This window comes from Oncorhynchus gorbuscha, linkage group LG13, assembly GCF_021184085.1.
Source record: "Oncorhynchus gorbuscha isolate QuinsamMale2020 ecotype Even-year linkage group LG13, OgorEven_v1.0, whole genome shotgun sequence".
NCBI classification, from domain to species: Eukaryota; Metazoa; Chordata; class Actinopteri; order Salmoniformes; family Salmonidae; genus Oncorhynchus; species Oncorhynchus gorbuscha.
In genome coordinates this window covers 37,428,125-37,446,836 of record NC_060185.1, presented here as the reverse complement: position 1 = coordinate 37,446,836, position 18,712 = coordinate 37,428,125, and the positions used below count along the sequence as shown (strand labels likewise).

General features: G+C 44.5%; 1 protein-coding gene across 6 annotated transcripts in view; it reads right to left on the bottom strand.

Annotated features, from left to right (window-relative positions):
- Positions 1-18,712, bottom strand: part of LOC123992823 (serine/threonine-protein kinase PAK 1-like) — a 46,050-nt gene that overhangs the window by 11,013 nt on the left and 16,325 nt on the right. For 2 of the 6 annotated variants that reach the window (XM_046294367.1, XM_046294372.1), the window contains exons 2-6: positions 3,285-3,494; positions 2,924-3,018; positions 2,128-2,275; positions 1,090-1,127; positions 403-516 (exon numbers count right to left, since the gene is read on the bottom strand). In XM_046294367.1, the coding sequence (XP_046150323.1) occupies positions 403-516; positions 1,090-1,127; positions 2,128-2,275; positions 2,924-3,018; positions 3,285-3,471 (582 nt within the window). In that variant the 5' untranslated portion in view covers positions 3,472-3,494. Of the gene's footprint in view, positions 1-402; positions 517-1,089; positions 1,128-2,127; positions 2,276-2,923; positions 3,019-3,284; positions 3,498-4,770; positions 4,787-6,365; positions 6,495-18,712 lie in introns of those variants that run through there. The other 4 variants (XM_046294370.1, XM_046294369.1, XM_046294371.1 and 1 more) reach the window with 4 other exon arrangements.

Below are 18,712 nucleotides of genomic sequence, written 5' to 3'. Positions count from 1 at the left end.
CACACACACACAAAGTGGTCCTTCTGTAGCTCAGTTGGTAGAGCATGGCGCTTGTAACGCCAGGGTAGTGGGTTCGATCCCCGGGACCACCCATACGTAGAATGTATGCACACATGACTGTAAGTCGCTTTGGATAAAAGCGTCTGCTAAATGGCATATATTATTATTATATACAATGCTGAGGACCAGCACGAGGAGTGTTACTTTATTTACCCTGTCTGGAGCCAGGGGGCTGAGTGTGTGTGTGTGTGTGTGTGTGTGTGTGTGTGTGTGTGTGTGTGTGTGTGTGTGTGTGTGTGTGTGTGTGTGTGTGTGTGTGTGTGTGTGTGTGTGTGTGTGTGTGTGTGTGTGTGTGTGTGTGTGTGTGTGTGTGTGTGTGTGTGTGTGTGGCGCATGTCTTACTGATTTAGTGTGTTCTGGTCGGGGAGCGACAACAGGAGGGGGTGTGGCCTCATCTTCATCCTCGTCTTCAGATACGGTTGCTATGGCGGGCGTCTCTGACACAGCCTTGGAGCTCTGAGGAGGACGTGACATCACTTTCAGTTAGTTCGCTTTCTTTTCCTGTTATTAATACTCCCTCTCCCTCTCCCCCCTTTTTTCTCTCTCCCATTCTCCCTCTCTCCTCCTGACTGACTGTGACAGCAGGACAGCCAGAAAGATAGAGAGCGTGAATGAAAGGAGTAAAATATGCTGACTCACAGACAATGCAGAAACAGGGAGAGGAGAAAGAGAGAAATAGAGCCAGGGAAGAATCTGTCAATCGTCACACCTCTCCTCTCCATTTCTTCCTCTGCTTTCTCTTCTACCATCTCTTATCCTCTCATTCTCTCTGTTTATCCCCTGTTTTTCTCTATCCCTCCTCTCCTATTCGCCATTCTTCATCTATGGCAGATGCCCTAAACACACATTGATAGTTGAGCAAACAAAGATGTGCGTCTCAAAATACACCCTATTCCCACTATAGTGCACTACTTTTGACTGTGGCTCATAGGTCAGCATTGTGGCTATGAGCCCTGATCAAAAATTGGGCACTAAATATGGAAAAGGGTACCATTTGGGACTAAAGCATAGATGTGTCAGGAGACTTACAGAAGTGTTGGAACAGCTATAGTTGTCTGAACTCTTGTCTGTGGAGAAAGAAAACAGGAAGGAGGAGAAGAAAGATAATATGAAGAGATCAAGTTCTGATAGTGAGTTGTGAATGTGTGTGTGTTCACATGTGAATGCGTGTGCGTTTGGCGTAAAAGCAACACAGCTCATCACCCTGAACACACCATCCCCACTGTCAAACATGGTGGTGGCAGCATCATGGTTTGGGCCTGCTTTTCTTCAGCAGGGACAGGGAAGATGGTTAAAATTGATGGGAAGATGGATGGAGCCAAATACAGGACCATTCTGGAAGAAAACCTGATGGAGTCTGCAAAAGACCTGAGACGGAGATTTGTCTTCCAACAAGACAATGATCCAAAACATAAAGCAAAATCTACAATGGAATGGTTCAAAAATAAACATATCCAGGTGTTAGAATGGCCAAGTCAAAGTCCAGACCTGAATCCAATCGAGAATCTGTGGAAAGATCTGAAAACTGCTGTTCACAAATGCTCTCCATCCAACCTCACTGAGCTCGAGCTGTTTTGCAAGGAGGAATGGGAAAAAAAATTCAGTCTCTCGATGTGCAAAACTGATAGAGACATACCCAAGCTACTTACAGCTGTAATCGCAGCAAAAGGTGGCGCTACAAAGTATTAACTTAAGGGGGCTGAATCATTTTGCACGCCCAATTTTTCAGTTTTTGATTTGTTAAAAAAGTTTGAAATATCCAATAAATGTCGTTCCACTTCATGATTGTGTCCCACTTGTTGTTGATTCTTCACAAAAAAATACAGTTTTATATCTTTATATTTGAAGCCTGAAATGTGGCAAAAGGTCGCAAAGTTCAAGGGGGCCGAATACTTTTGCAAGGCACTGTACATGCTAGTGTGTGTGCGCATGTGTGTGTGTGTGTGTGTGTGTGTGTGTGTGTGTGTGTGTGTGTGTGTGTGTGTGTGTGTGTGTGTGTGTGTGTGTGTGTGTGTGTGTGTGTGTGTGTGTGTGTGTGTGTGTGTGTGTGTGTGTGTGTGTGTGTACCTGTAAAGCTCATGTATTTCTGGCTGTTGTTGGTCTCCTTGGAGTCGTAGAATTTGAGAACGTCAAGGACAGCCTGAGGATTCTTCTTCTGTTCCAGCTTAGTGATGTTAGAGGTTTGGAGCAACCGAGCCCATTGCTCCGGCATGCCCTACACACACAGACACACAGTAACAAGAGAGAGATGTCTGCAGTGGTCAGAGAACTGGGTCATATCTCCATCCTAGACTATCATCCCCCTCTCTGCCTTGCTCTTTCCTCCTCTGCCTCGCTCTCCCTCTACTCACTCGCTCCATTCCCCCTAAGATCACCCCCTATTACAGACAGACAGGGAGAAAGAGGGATTGAGGGAGAAAGAGACATTGAGGGTGGGTAATAGTGAAATAGAGAGGATGCGTCTGAAATGGCTCCATATTCCCTATACAGAGCACACACATTTGACTGGAGTCCTATGGGCCCTTGTCAAAGTAGTGCACTATATTAGGTATTAGAGCACCATTTGGGATGCAAACAGAGAGAGATTAGGACTAAGTGGAGGTATTGTGCTGTAGCTAGTTAGCCTGTTTTCTTCAGTCCAAATCTAAAGTCATTCCTGCTCTAACTCAGTTACCAGTCTGCTGTCCAGAAAACAGATCCTCCTACTCAGGCCAGGGTTGATCAGCTGAATCATAGTTACACACCCTACTAGATACAGACCATAGATCTAGAGAAATAGACCCTTCCAGATACAGACCCTAGATCTAGAGTACATAGACAGACCCTAGTAGAGCATAGATATAGAGCACATAGACAAACTCACTGTGAACTCTCCAGTGACTGCATCGAAGCCCACGTGGATGGTGTGTTCAAAATCAGAAGGCAGAGAGATCTCCGGACGCTCCTTCTTCTTGTTGGCTGAGAGAGAGAAGGGGGTGAGAGAGAGGAGAGAGAAAGATGAGGAGAGAGAGAGGGAGCATATTGATAGAGGCAGCAGCAGAGTCTCTTGAGAGAACACCCCCCCCCCCGAGGCTCATGGGAAGATTAACCAAGCTACAGCAAGGGATCCTGGGGGATTTGGATGTCTGTCATATTCCCCCTGGTTACCTCCCTTGGCTGTACAGTCGCACACGCACGCACAGTTGAACACATGCATGTTCACATGTCACACACACACAACTCACTCTTGTCTCCTCCTCCTGTCAGGATGGACATGATGGAGCGATCTTTCTTCTTCCTGTCCTCTGGGTTGGGGGGAAGGGGCTTGGAGCCATGGGGGGCAGGATCTTTGCTGCAGGAGCCAATCAGAGTGCTGGTGTTCCTCATGGGCGGGGCTGGGGGCTTGTCCTCGACGTCCCCATTGTCAGACATCTTCACCAATCACACGCCGGCTGCTGCTGGAACAACCAATAAACATGAGGTCATAGAACATTACCAGTCTATCAACTAACATAACGTTAGTCCATTAGCTAATCAACTGACGGAACATTTATCCTGTCAGCTAACAGGACAACACCAGTCCACTTACCTGTCAGCTGACAGGACAACACCAGTCCACTTACCTGTCAGCTGACAGGACAACACCAGTCCACTTACCTGTCAGCTGACAGAACATTATTCCACTAGCCCATCAGCTGAAAGAGCATTAGTCGACTAGCCTATCAGCTAACAGAACACAGCTAGGAGGACTACCTGTCTATAGTTAACTAGCTGGCACTCTGTTTGATCTGCAAACACACACACATCATTTATAGGCCAGTTTCCCGGATACGGAGTGTGTGTGTGTCTACACGCTGCAAACACCAATCACTGAGTCACAATCCAGGAAGAGAAAGACACACACACACACACACACTAGCCTGCTCCCTCTGCTCACACACTTATTCTCAGAGCCATTGGACTTAGAGAAAGGAACAAGCTCATAACTAGTTGTACCACAAACATCTAAAACTGCTCACACAGATACACACACACACACACACACAAACAGATTCTCACACACACACACAAACAGATTCTCACACACACACACACACACACACACACACACACACACACACACACACACACACACACACACACACACACACACACACACACATGCAAGCTAACCTGCTTTAGTGAATGCTCTGGTGGACACAGTTTACCAACGGGAACAACCATCTGGGTCAGACACACACACACGTTTTACAGAGTTCATGTCATGAGAAGAGCTGAACAAGAAAAACATCTAAAAATGACTAATTCAAGGTAGAGAGTTGGAGCACTAATCAAAAACAGCAGATTGATTCATTTTAGCTCACTTTAATCCACTGCACAGGAGGCAAACAGAGTTCACGTCATCTCGATGCCGGAATGAATCATAAAGCCCACATGGTAAGAAATGGTACATTTACATCAACTGATGACGAATCATCTGACACACTGACCTCATCGTATCTCAGGGTTATTAGTGTCACAGTTTGAAATGTCTCCCTTCATGTCGCTGAATTTCTAGCTTTTCCGTGGGCCAGTTCCAGTGGGTCAGAAGTTCACATACACCAAGTTGACTGTGCCTTTATGTTTCTGAACATTCCAGAAAATGTCATGGCATTAGAAGCTTCTGATGGGCTAATTTACATCATTTGAGTCAATTGGGGGTGTGGCAATGGATGTATTTCAAGGCCTCACCTTCAAACTCAGTGCCTCTGTGCCTGACATCATGGAAAAATCTAAAGAAATCAGACAAGACATCAGCAAAAATATATTGTAGACCTCCACAAGTCCGGTTCATCCTTGGGAGCAATTTACAAACGCTTGAAGGTACCACATTCATCTGTACAACAATAGTACACAAGTATAAACACAATGGGACCACACAGCCGTCATACCGCTCAGGAAGGAGACTCGTTCTGTCTCCTAGAGATTAATGTACTTTGGTGCCAAAAGTGCAAATCAATCCAAGAACAACAGCAAAGGACTTTGTGAAGATGCTGGAGGAAACAGGTCAAAAGTATCTATATCCACAGTAAAACAAGTTCTATATCAGACATAACCTGAAAGGCCGCTCAGCAAGGAAGAAGCCACTGCTCAGAACCCGCCATAAAAAAGCCAGACTACGGTTTGCAACTGCATATGGGGACAAAAATATTGTACTTTTTGGAGAAATGTCTTCTGGTCTGATGAAACAAACATAGAACTGTTTGGCCATATTGACCATCGTTATGTTTGGAGGAAAAAGGGGGAAGCTTGCCATCTGAAGAACACCATCCCAACCGTGAAGCACGGGACTGGCAGCATCATGTTGTTGGGGTGCTTTGCTGCAGGAGGGATCGGTGCACTCCACAATATAGATGGTATCATGAGTTAGGAAAATTGTGGATATATTGAAGCAACATCTCAAGATGTTAGTCAGGAATTTAAAGCTTAGTCGCAAATGGGTCTTCTAAATGGACAAGCATACATTCAAAGTTGTGGCAAAATGGCTTAAGGACAACAAAGCCATCACAAAGCCCTGACCTCAATCCTATAGAAAATCTGTGGGCAGAACTGATAAGGTCTGTGTGAGCAAGGAGGCCCACAAACCTGACTCAGTTACACCAGCTCTGTCAGGAGGAATGGGCCAAAATTCACCCAACTTATTGTGGGAAGCTTGTGGAAGGCTACCTGAAACATTTGACCCAAGTTACACCATTTAAAGGCAATGATACCAAATACTAATTGAGTGTATGTAAACGTCTGACCCACAGGGAATGTGATGAAAGAAATAAAATAAATAAAAGCTGAAATAAATCATTCTCTCTACTATTATTATGACATTTCACATTCTTAAAATAAAGTGGTGATCCTAACTGACCGAAGAGGGAATTTTTACTAGGATTAAATGTCAGGAATTGTGAAAAACTGAGTTTAAATGTATTTGGCTAAGGTGTATGTAAACTTCCAACTTCAACTGTATGTGTATGTGACCAATCAAATTTGATTCGATTTTGACAGTGAATGAAGCTAGTGGGGCGGCAGGTAGCCTAGTGGTTAAAGCGTTGGGCCAGTAACCCGAAAGGTTGCTGGTTCGAATCCCCAAGCTGACAAGGTAAAAATATGACGTTCTTCCCTGATCAAGGCAGTGAACCCACTTGTTCCCCGATAGGCCGTCATTGGAAATAAGAATTTGTTCTTAACTGACTTGCCTAGTTAAATAAAGGTTCAATAGAAATAAAGTGTACTTCTAAGCAGACACAGTGATGGCTGTGTTACATTAGCAGTGGCTAGGTTCTGTTTGGCCTTACCTCAGTCTGTCTGTCAGGCTGGAACTGATCTTGGCTTCAGCTTCGGTCTCCTCTGTCCTCAATGTTCCTCTAACTATAACAGCTAGTCTAAGTCCAAATGCCATGCAGTTTGTGGGAGAGAGAGATTGTCTGGGTGAAAGAGAAAGTGAGTGTGAGAGAGAGAGAGTGTGTAGGTGTGCGTATAGGAGGTTCCGTGCTGATATGTTTGGACTTGAGGTCTTCTCTGCTGCCTTTTAGTCATCATGAGGTCACAGCCTGTGATGTCAGAACAAGTCATGGGGTAGGAGGTGGGGTTTGTGGCTCACACATGTCATGAAAGTGTGGAACTGCAGTAGATTTGTCACACAAACACTAAACAGATGTATGAAACAAATGCACACACACACACACACACACACACACACACACACACACACACACACACACACACACACACACACACACACACACACACACACACACACACACACACACACACACACACACACACACACACACACACACACACACACACACACACACACACACACACACACACACACACACACACAGCTCTGGTGACGAAGACAGCAGCTGGTCACAAGGTGGATCAAACACACACTCTTCATAGGGTTCTGTAACTCTAGTGCACCTTTGTCATCTCCTCCCTTCTTTCCATCCTCCCTCCCTCCTTCAGACATCAAACACATCCTCCCCCGTCTCATACCCACCCAAATCCTCCTCAGGCGAGCCGACACAAGGAAGGGCTCACATTTCAGACTCCACTGTCAGTTTACACATACAACCCCGTCATCACACACGCACACACACACACAGAGCAGACGAGATCTGGGGAAGTGACTAATAACGGAACAACCTAACCTGGGCTACATCCCAAACGGCACCCTAATCCCTGTATAGTGCACAAATTTGACCAGGGGAATTAGGGCTCTGGTCAAAACTAGTACACTATGTAGGGAATGGGGTGCCGTTTGAGACGCATGCCTTTCCACTGACTGAGCTGACGCTATAGATATCAAACAGGGTTGATAATTTCAGAATGTACAAAACATACACACACAGTTTTGTTGTCTGACAGAGAGCTACAGAGGGTTAGCCTGTTGGGGTTCCTCCCTGATGATCAGCAGAATTAGCTAAACCTCCACAGCCAGCAGGGGAGAAGAGGAGATGCCTCTATACACCAAGCCCAGAAGACCTCACCATCCCTGGGGAGCTGAGGAGACAGAGACCCCCTCCTATTGGAGCTAATGAGTATGGAGATCGAGCCTACACAACTGTTCCCTCATCATTTTGTGTGTGTTTTGTATGTGTGAGATGAAAACATTTGAAGGAAAAGAAAGAACAGAAAGAGAAAAATTAAGGAAGCAAGAAAGATAGGGGAGGAAAAAAAAGAGATAAAATTGTATTGTTGTCCCACCATGTTAATGAGCCAGTACCTAGGACAGAGAGAGACAGACTTCAAATGTATATTTTACACACACACACACACACACACACACACACACACACACACACACACACACACACACACACACACACACACACACACACACACACACACACACACACACACACACACACACACACACACACACACACACACTTCAGTCTCAAGTAGATGAGAGCAGACAGTTCTCGGATACATATTTAAATTCTCAAACAAAGTAGAACACAAAATTGTCCAAATCATCTGGAGGAAACCAGGCACCGCTCATCACTTGGCCAATACCATCCCTACGGTGAAGCATGGTGGTGGCAGCATCATGCTGTGGGGATGTTTTTCATCAGCAGGGACTGGAGACTCGTCAGGCTTGAGGGAAAGATGAATGGGGCAAAGCACAGAGATCCTTGATGAAACCTGCTCCAGAGCGCTCAGGACCTCAGACTGGGACAAAGGTTCACCTTCGGATAGGTCAACGACCCGAAGCACACAGCCAAGACAATGCAGGAGCGACTTCGGGACAGGTCTCTAAATGTCCTTGAGAGGCCCAGCCAGAGCCCGGACTTGAACCCGATCTAACATCTCTGGAGAGACCCGACAATAGCTGTGCAGCAACGTTCCACATCCAACCTTACAGAACTTTAGAGAATCTGCTGAGAAGAATGGGAGAAACTCCCCAAATACAGGTGTACCAAGCTTGTAGCGTCATACCCAAGAAGACTCAAGGCTGTAAATCCCTGCCAAAGGTGCTTCAACAAAGTCCTGAGTAAAGGGTTAGAATACATATGTAAATGTGAAATAAATGAGCAAAAATGTATAAAAAACATTTTTCGCTTTGTCATTATGGGGTATTGTGTGTAGATTGATGGGGGAAAAAATTATTGTGGGAAAAGTCGAGGGGTCTGAATCCTTTCCAAATGCACTGTATGATTTCAATATGATTATCTATCTTTCTGTCATTCTCTGTCCTCCTGTCTTTGTTTCTTTGACTTTATGATGTGAAGCACTGTTTCTTGTATTGAAAAGTGCTATACAAATAAATTATCACTATGACTGTATGAATAATATGTCTGAGGACAGAACGATTATTATTTGAACATAGCTAGTTTCATAAAGAAAACTTGACTTGTGTGTATGTGTGCATGCGTGTGTTTGTCCCACAACAGGCCCAAGCAGATGGCAGAGAGGACACGGCCAAACACACAATTAGAGAGAGGGGGCCACATAGCATAGCACCTGCTGGTTGGGGGGGAGCAGAGGAGGATGGGAGGGTACTTTTTCACATGAGTGAGGAACAACCAAGCCTGAACTGGACATGCAGTGAGACAGTGAGATTGAGTGAGATTGAGTGTGAGTGTGAGTGTGAGTGGAGTGAGAAACAGTGAGAGAGAGGTGAGTGAGACAGTGTGTGTGTGACAGAGAGAGAGAGACAGTGGGTGGGAGAGAAACAGTGAGAGAGAGGTGAGTGAGACAGTGAGACAGTGTGTGTGTGAGAGAGAGAGAGAGAGAGAGAGACAGTGAGTGGGAGAGAAACAGTGAGAGAGAGGTGAGTGAGACAGTGAGACAGTGTGTGTGTGAGAGAGAGAGAGAGAGAGAGAGAGAGAGAGAGAGAGAGAGAGAGAGAGAGAGAGAGAGAGAGAGAGAGAGAGAGAGAGAGAGAGAGAGAGAGAGAGAGAGAGAGAGAGAGAGAGAGAGAGAGAGAGAGAGACAGTGAGTGGGAGAGAAACAGTGAGAGAGAGGTGAGTGAGACAGTGAGATAGTGTGTGTGAGAGAGACAGTGAGTGGAAGAGAAACAGTGAGAGAGAGGTGAGTGAGACAGTGAGATAGTGTGTGTGAGAGAGAGACAGTGAGTGGGAGAGAAACAGTGAGAGAGAGGTGAGTGAGACAGTGAGTGCGAGAGAAACAGTGAGAGAGTGAGACAGTGAGTGCGAGAGAAACAGTGAGAGAGGTGAGTGAGACAGTGAGCGCGAGAGAAACAGTGAGAGAGAGGTGAGTGAGACAGTGAGTGCGAGAGAAACAGTGAGAGAGAGGTGAGTGAGACAGTGAGTGCGAGAGAAACAGTGAGAGAGGTGAGTGAGACAGTGAGCGCGAGAGAAACAGTGAGAGAGAGGTGAGAGAGACAGTGAGCGCGAGAGAAACAGTGAGAGAGAGGTGAGTGAGACAGTGAGCGCGAGAGAAACAGTGAGAGAGGTGAGAGAGACAGTGAGCGCGAGAGAAACAGTGAGAGAGAGGTGAGTGAGACAGTGAGTGCGAGAGAAACAGTGAGAGAGAGGTGAGTGAGACAGTGAGTGCGAGAGAAACAGTGAGAGAGAGGTGAGTGAGACAGTGAGTGCGAGAGAAACAGTGAGAGAGAGGTGAGAGAGACAGTGAGCGCGAGAGAAACAGTGAGAGAGGTGAGAGAGACAGTGAGTGCGAGAGAAACAGTGAGAGAGGTGAGAGAGACAGTGAGTGCGAGAGAAACAGTGAGAGAGAAGTGAGTGAGACAGTGAGTGCGAGAGAAAGTGAGAGGGTTCTGAGTGAGACAGTGAGTGCGAGAGAAACAGTGAGAGAGAGGTGAGTGAGACAGTGAGTGCGAGAGAAACAGTGAGACAGAGGTGAGTGAGACAGTGAGTGCGAGAGAAACAGTGAGAGGGAGGTGAGTGAGACAGTGAGTGCGAGAGAAACAGTGAGAGAGAGGTGAGTGAGAAGGTAAAGAGAAAATCGAAGGTTGTGGTGCTGCCATAGCACACTGTCCTGCCCCCTCTGGTTGCCTGGGGTTACAGTGTTGATGGATGGACAGTGACAGGAAGACTCTCACTCTATTCACACACACACACACACAATTAAATTACCCAATTCACACAGACCAAAACCAGAAAGCTCATGCTCCCTCTTCTCTTTCCATGCTCTCCCTCTCCCTCTCCCTCTCACACACACACACACACCACCTTGTCTAACTACAGGCACAGAAGACATACTCCTGTGTGTGTGTGTGTGTGTGTGTGTGTGTGTGTGTGTGTGTGTGTGTGTGTGTGTGTGTGTGTGTGTGTGTGTGTGTGTGTGTGTGTGTGTGTGTGTACCAGCTTCTATGATACTGCAGTGTTCTCTCATGCATAAGAGCATGAAATGATGCCAAACGGAGAAAAATCACAACCACGACCGACCAACTACATCACCTTGACTGACCAACTATACTGAACAAAATACTAATGCAACAATTTCAAAGATTTTACTGAGTTACAGTTCATATAAAGAAATCAGTCAATTGAAATAAATGAATTAGGCCCTAATCTATGGATTTCACATGACTGGGAATACAGATATGCATCTGTTGGTAAAAGATACATAAAAATAAATGGGCGTAACAAATGGGCCTCAGGATCTCGTCACAGTATTTCTGTGCATTCAAATTGCCATTGATAAAATGCAACTGTGTTCGTGGTCCGTAGCTTATGCCTGCCCGTACCATAACAGAATGCCCCATGGTGGAGGTGGGGCTCACAAAGTTGACATCAGCAAACCCCTCGCCCACACGACGACATACACGCCTGCAGTTGCGAGGTCGGTTGGATGTACGGATAATTTCTCTAAAACGATGTTGGAGGCGGCTTATGGTAGAGATATGAACAATCAATTCTCTGGCAAAAGCGCTGGTAGATATTCCTGCAGTTAGCATGCCAATTGCACGCTCGAGACATCTGTGACATTGTGTTGTGTGACAATACTACATATCTTAGAGTGACCTTATATTGTTCCCAGTAGCTTCTTAATATGCTACACCTGTCAAGTGGATTAATTATGTTGACAAAGGGGAAATCCTCACTAACAAGGATGTAAACAAATTTGTCAACAAATTATTAGAGAAATATGCATTTTGTGCATACGGAACATTTCTGGGATCTTCTAGGGACCAACACGTTTTGTTTTTATATTTTTGTTCAGTGTACATCACCATGACGACCAAATAAATCACCATCATCATGATCGACCAACTACATCACCATGACCAAACCGGACTAAACATATTGTCCTAACAGTTATTGATTATTCCTTCAATAACTAAGTGGGTGGAAAGAGAGTGAGGGCTGGACGGAAGCAGAGAAAAAAGAAACAAAAAAGAGGTGATTGTCAAATATATTTATTGATTTTGTTCTTTCTTTCACTGTACGACAGAAAGCGCATTCAATCCCAAGATGCTTTCTAGCCCGGCACTGTGAGTGGTCTGTCCTCCTAATAACTAAGTGAGCTTAATGTCAGCTTAAGAGAAACACACACAAGCCAGTGTTGATAAATCAGTGTGCATTGGAGTCTTAAACATGTCAACCTGAGGAGGCCTTTAGATGCACTTTAACATACACCCTGTGTGTGTGTGTGTGTGTGTGTGTGTGTGTGTGTGTGTGTGTGTGTGTGTGTGTGTGTGTGTGTGTGGGTCTCCCTGGGTGCCTAGAGATGATATCACAGGAATCTAGTCGCCAGCAGATTCTTAGGGTGGGGTGCACCCAACATTCTACTGTGGCTCCCCCTTCTCCTCTCCTCCTTGACACTCCATCACCATGACATCATCATGACTTTCACCAGGCGATTGTTTGAATCACAAAGAAGAAAAAGATCCATCTTCTTTCTCTTTCTTTGCATCGCTCTCTTTTCATCTGCTGTCCGTTCGTTTAACCGTGCCTAGAGACGCTCACACTGACGAGTTCTCCTCTGCCTCTGAAGATGTGTGTGTGTGTGTGTGTGTGTGTGTGTGTGTGTGTGTGTGTGTGTGTGTGTGTGTGTGTGTGTGTGTGTGTGTGTGTGTGTGTGTGTGTGTGTGTGTGTGTGTGTGTGTGTGTGTGTGTGGGAAGGGGTGTGAGATGGATATAGGAGTAGAAAGCAAGGAAGCGAAGAAGTCCTGATGAATACTCAGAGCTCCATTATTCACAAGAACCTGTTTGAAGCTGATCCCTATTTTTTAAAATCAAATCCCATTGTATTGGTCACATACACATATTTAGCAGATGTTATTGCGGGTGTAGCAAAATGCTTGTGTTCCTAGCTCCAACAGTGCTGTAGTATCTAACAATTCACATCAATATACACAAATCTTAAAAGTAAAAGAATGGAATTAAGAAATATAGAAATATTAGATTGAGCAATGACAGAGTGGCATGGACTAAAATACTTTAAAATAGAATACAGTATTTACACGTGATGAGTAAAGCAGTATGTAAACATTATTAAAAGTGACTAGTGTTCCATTATTAAAGCGGCCAGTGATTCCAAGTCTATGTATATAGGGCAGCAGCCTCTAAGATGCAGGGTTGCGTAACTGGGTGGAAGCCGGCCATAGAAGCTGTTTTTCAGCCTGTACTGACCTCACCATATGGGTGATGGTGGCGGCACGGGTGGTTGATGTCCTTGATGATCTTTTTGGCCTTCCTGTAACATCAGGTGCTGTAGGTGTCTTGGAGGGCAGGTATTTTGCCCCCAGTGATGCGTTGGAAATCACTGGAAAGTCCTGCAGCTGCATGGCGGTGCAGTTGCCGTACCAGTCTGTGATAGACCCGACAGGATAATCTCAATTGTGCATCTGTAAAAGTTTATGAGGGTTTCAGGTGACAAGTCACATTTCTTCAGCCTCCTGAGGTTGAAGAGGCGCTGTTGCTCCTTCACCCCACGGTCTGTGTGGGTGGACCATTTCAGATCGTCAGTGATGTGTATGCCGATCAACTTGAAACTTTCCACCTTCTCCACTGTTGAATGTGGATAGGGGCGTGCTCCACGATCATCTATTTTTGTTGACGTTGAGTGAGAGGTTATTTTCCTGGCACCAATCTCCCAGGGCTCTCATCTCCTCCATGTAGGCCATCTCATCATTGTTGGTAATCAGGCCTAATACTGTTGTGTCATCTGCAAACTTGACAATTGAGTTGGAGGCGTGCGTGGCCACGCAGTCATGGGTGAACAGGGAGTACAGGAGCGGGCTGAGCACGCACCCTTGTGGGGCCCCTGTGTTGATGATCATCAAAGTAAAGGTGTTGTTTCCAACCTGGGGCAGCCAGTCAGGAAATCCAGGACCCAGTTGCACAGGGTGGGGTTCAGACGCAGGGCCCCAAGTTTATTTTATGAATTTGGAGGGTACTATGGTATTGAATGCTGAGCTATAGTCAATGAACAGCATTCTTACATACAGTTGAAGTCAGAAGTTTACATACATCTTAGCCAAATACATTTAAACTCCGTTTTTCACAATTCCTGATGTTTAATCCTAGTAATAATTCCCTGTCTTTGGTCAGTTACGATCACCACTTTATTTTAAGAATGTGAAATGTCAGAATAATAGTAGAGAGAAAGATTAATTTCAGCTTTTATTTATTTCATCACATTCCCAGTGGGTCAGAAGTTCACACACACTCAATTAGTATTTGGCAGCATTGCCGGAGACACCTGAAACCCCACCTCTTTAAGGAATACCTAGGATAGGATAAAGTAATCCTTCTCACCCCTCCCCCCTTTAAGATTTAGATGCACTATTGTAAAGTCACTGTTCCACTGGATGTCATAAGGTGAATGCACCAATTTGTAAGTCGCTCTGGATAAGAGCATCTGCTAAATTACTTAAATGTAAATGTAAATTGTTTAACTTGGGTCAAACGTTTCGGGTAGTCTTCCACAAGCTTCCCACAATAAGTTGGGTGAATTTTGGCCCATTCCTCCTGACAGTGCTGGTGTAACTGAGTGAGGTTTGAAGGCCTCCTTGCTCGCACACACCTTTTCAGTTCTGCCCACACATTTTCTATAGGATTGAGGTCAGGGCTTTGTGATGGCCACTCCAATACCTTGACTTTGTTGTCCTTAAGCCATTTTGCCACAACTTTGGAAGTATGATTGGGGTCATTGTCTATTTGGAAGACCCATTTGCGACCAAGCTTTAAATTCCTGACTGACGTCTTGAGATGTTGCTTCAATAGGTCTACAATTTTCCATCCTCATGAAAGCATCTATTTTGTGAAGTGCACCAGTCCGTCCTGCAGCAAAGCACCCCAACAACAAGATGCTGCCACTCCCGTGCTTCACGGCTGGGATGGTGTTCTTCGGCTTGCAAGTCTCCCCCTTTTTCCTCGAAACAGATCTATTTTTGTTTCATCAGACCAGAGGACATTTCTCCAAAAAGTACGATCTTTGTCCCCATGTGCAGTTGTAAACCGTAATCTGTCTTTTATAATGAAGGTTTTGGAGCAGTGGTTTCATCCTTGCTGAGTGGCCTTTCAGGTTATGTCGATATAGGACTTGTTTAACTGTGGATATAGATACTTTTGTAACTGTTTCCTCCAGCATCTTCACAAGGTCCTTTGCTGTTGTTCTGGGGTGGATTTGCACTTTTTGCACCAAAGTACGTTCATCTCTAAGAGGCAGAATGCATCTTTGTCCTGAGCGGTATGACGGCTGTGTGGTCCCATGGTGTTGTTTGTACAGATGCATACTATTGTTTGTACAGATGATTAATGATGAACCAGACTTGTGGAGGTCTACAATTATTTTTCTGATGTCTGATTTCTTTTGATTTTCCCATGATGTCAAGCAAAGAGGCACTGCGTTTGAATGTAGGCCTTGAAATACATCCACAGGTACACCTTCAATTTACTCAAATTATGTCAATTAGCCTATCAGAAGCTTCTAATGCCATGACATAATTTTATGGAATGTTCCAAGCTGTTTAAAGGCACAATCAACTTAGTGCATGTAAACTTCTGACCCACTAGAATTGTGATACAGTGAATTATAAATGAAATAATCTGTCTGTAAACGATTGTTGGAAAAATGACTTGTGTCATGCACAAAGTAGATATCCTAATCGACTTGCCAAAACTATAGTTTGTTAACAAGAAATTTGTGGAGTGGTTGACAAACATGATTCCAACCTAGGTTTTTGTAAACTTCCGACTTCAACTGTAGGTATCCCTCTTGTTCAGATGGAATAGGGAAGTGTGATTGTGATTGCATTGTCTGTGGATCTATTGGGGCGGTAAGCAAATTGAAGAGGGTCTATAGCATCAGGTAAGGTAGAGGTAGAGGTGATATGAGGTGATATGTTCCCTATGTAACTAGCCTCTCAAAGCACTTCATGGTGAAAGAAGTGAGTGCTACAGGGCGATAGTTATTTGGTTATGTTACCTTTGCTTTCTTGGGTACAGGAACAATGGTGGACATCTTGATGCAAGAGGGGACAGCAGACTGGGATAGGGAGAGATTGAATATGTCCGTAAACACCCCAGCCAGCTGGTCTGCGCATGCTGAGGACACAGTTAGGGATGACGTCTGTGCAGTCAGACTTACGAGGGTTACCGTGCTTAAATGTCTTGGTCATGTCGGCCACGGAGAAGGAGAGCCCACAGTCCTTGGTAGCGGGCTGCATCGGTGGCACTGTGTTATCCTCAAAGTGGGCGAAGGTGTTTAGCTTGTCTGGAGGCAAGACGGTGTCCGCAACGTGGCTGGTTTTCCCTTTGTAGTCCGTGAATGTCTGTAGACCCATACGTCTCGTGTTTGAGCCGTTGAATTGTGACTTTATTTTGTCTCTGTACTGACGTTTTGCCTGTTTGATTGCTTTAGTCACAGTGAGTACAACATCTCCTATACACTTCCTAATGACCTCAGTCACCATATCCGTGTAGTCGTCAATGTTATTCTCAGAAGCTACCCGGAACATATCCTAGTGTGCGTGGTCAAAACAATCTTGACGTGTGGATTCCAATTTCTCTTTTGAATAGACCTTAGCACGGGTACTTCCTGTTTGAGAATGTCTGCCTATAGGAAGGGAGGAGCAAAATGGAACCATGATCAGATCTGCCGAAGGGAGGGCCTTGTATGTATTTCAAAAAGTTGAATAGCAGTGGTCCAATGATTTACCAGTGTGATTAGTACAGTCAATGTGTTGATAGAACTTTGGTAGTGTTTTCCTCAAATCTGCTTTGTTAAAATCCCCAGCTACAATAAATGCGGCCTCAGGATATGGTTTCAAGTTTGCACAAAAGTCCAATGTAGTTCTTTGAGGGCCATCGTGGTATCGGCTTGAGGGGGAATATACACAGCTGTGACTATAACCAAAGAGAATTATCTTGGGAGGTAATACGGTCGGCATTTGATAGTGAGGTATTCTAGACTGGGTGAACAAAAGGACTTGAATTTCTGTACGTTATCACAATCACACCATGGGTAGTTTATCACCGTTCTTCTTCCCAGAGAGTTCTTTATTCCTGTTTGCTCGATGTACTGAAAACCCCCCAAAATGTCTGGGAAAATAATGCAAGAAATAACACACACAAAAAAAAATACTGCAAAGTTGTTTAGGAGCAGATCTGTCAGCACCATCCACCCTTTGCCCTTTCTCCTTCTGTCTCTCCCTCTCCCTTCATATTTATTTTTCTCTGAGAATAAAAGGGAAGTGTGTATGAGAGAGAGAATTAAAATAGAGCTATGAGGAACCACTTTGACTAGTCTAAGTACCCCACCCATGAACTCTCTCTTTCTCCCCCTCTCTGTGCTTATCCAGAGTAAACTACAGGGAAAGGGCTGGTCAGTGACCTCACCACTGAAGTACTCACTCCTCATATGATAACTATTAAACACAGAGCTGGACCAGACACACACATATTCTTACAGGTATGAGGATCTCTGCCTACCAGCTGTCTTGTCCCACCCACCAAGCCATTCACCAAGGCAACACCATAAATAATGCACATTGCAAAGCCTGCTGAGAGCCCAGAGCTGCTCCACCCCTGAGAAAACGAATGATACAACTAGATAAGTGTGTGTGTGCGTGAGTGAGAGAGAGAGAACAAAAACTTATCTAGCCTAATCTCAGCATAGTAGCAAGAGTCCCTTAACTGTTCAACTAGTAAATATTTAGACTCCAAGAATTATGGTTTTATAAATGTATTGTATGCATGCATGCGTGTGTATTAGAGGTCGACGAATTATGATTTTTCAACGCCGATACCAGTTATTGGAGGAGAAAAAAAGCCGATACCGATTAATCGGCTGATTTTAAAAATTGATTTGTAATAATGACAATTACAACAATACTGAATGAACACTTATTTTAACTTAATATAATACATCAATAAAATCAATTTAGCCTCAAATAAATAATGAAACATGTTCAATTTGGTTTAAATAATGCAAAAACTAAAGTATTGGATAAGAAAGTAAGAGTGCAAGGACATCTGCATGGAGGAATGGGCCAAAATACCAGCAACAGTGTGTGAAAACCTTGTGAAGGCTTACAGAAAACATTTGACCTCTGTCATTGCCAACAAAGGGTATATAACAAAGTACTGAGATAAACTTTTGTTATTGACCAAATACTTATTTTCCACCATAATTTGCAAATAAATTCATTTTAAAAAATCATACAATGTGATTTTCTGGATTTTTTTTCTAATTTTGTCTGTCAAAGTTGAAGTGTACCTATGATGAAAATGACAGGCCTCTCATCTTTTTAAGTGGGAGGACATGCACAATTGGTGGCTGACTAAATACTTTTTTGCCCCACTGTACCCTGACTCTGCGTGCAATGAACGCAAGAGAAGTGACAATTTCACCTGGTTAATATTGCCTGCTAACCAGGATTTCTTTTAGCTAAATATGCAGGTTTAAAAATATATACTTCTGTGTATTGATTTTAAAAAAGGCATTGGTGTTTGTTGGTCTAAATTGCTGTGCCGGGATCCTGCCAGATTCCATATAGGGAGAGCGACACGAAAGCCCAGCTAGCCTAGCTGGCTCAGCGGACTCAAATGGATGCCGCTATTGAACGTTTCCAACGTTGCAGGAACTGCGTTTACTTTGCTTTGTTCCGGGACAATGTGGACCTTGTTGACTTTCAATGTAGCAACTGCTTGCGGAGGACTACAGGAGTGTCGTGTCTTTGGCTATGCCGGATTAAATG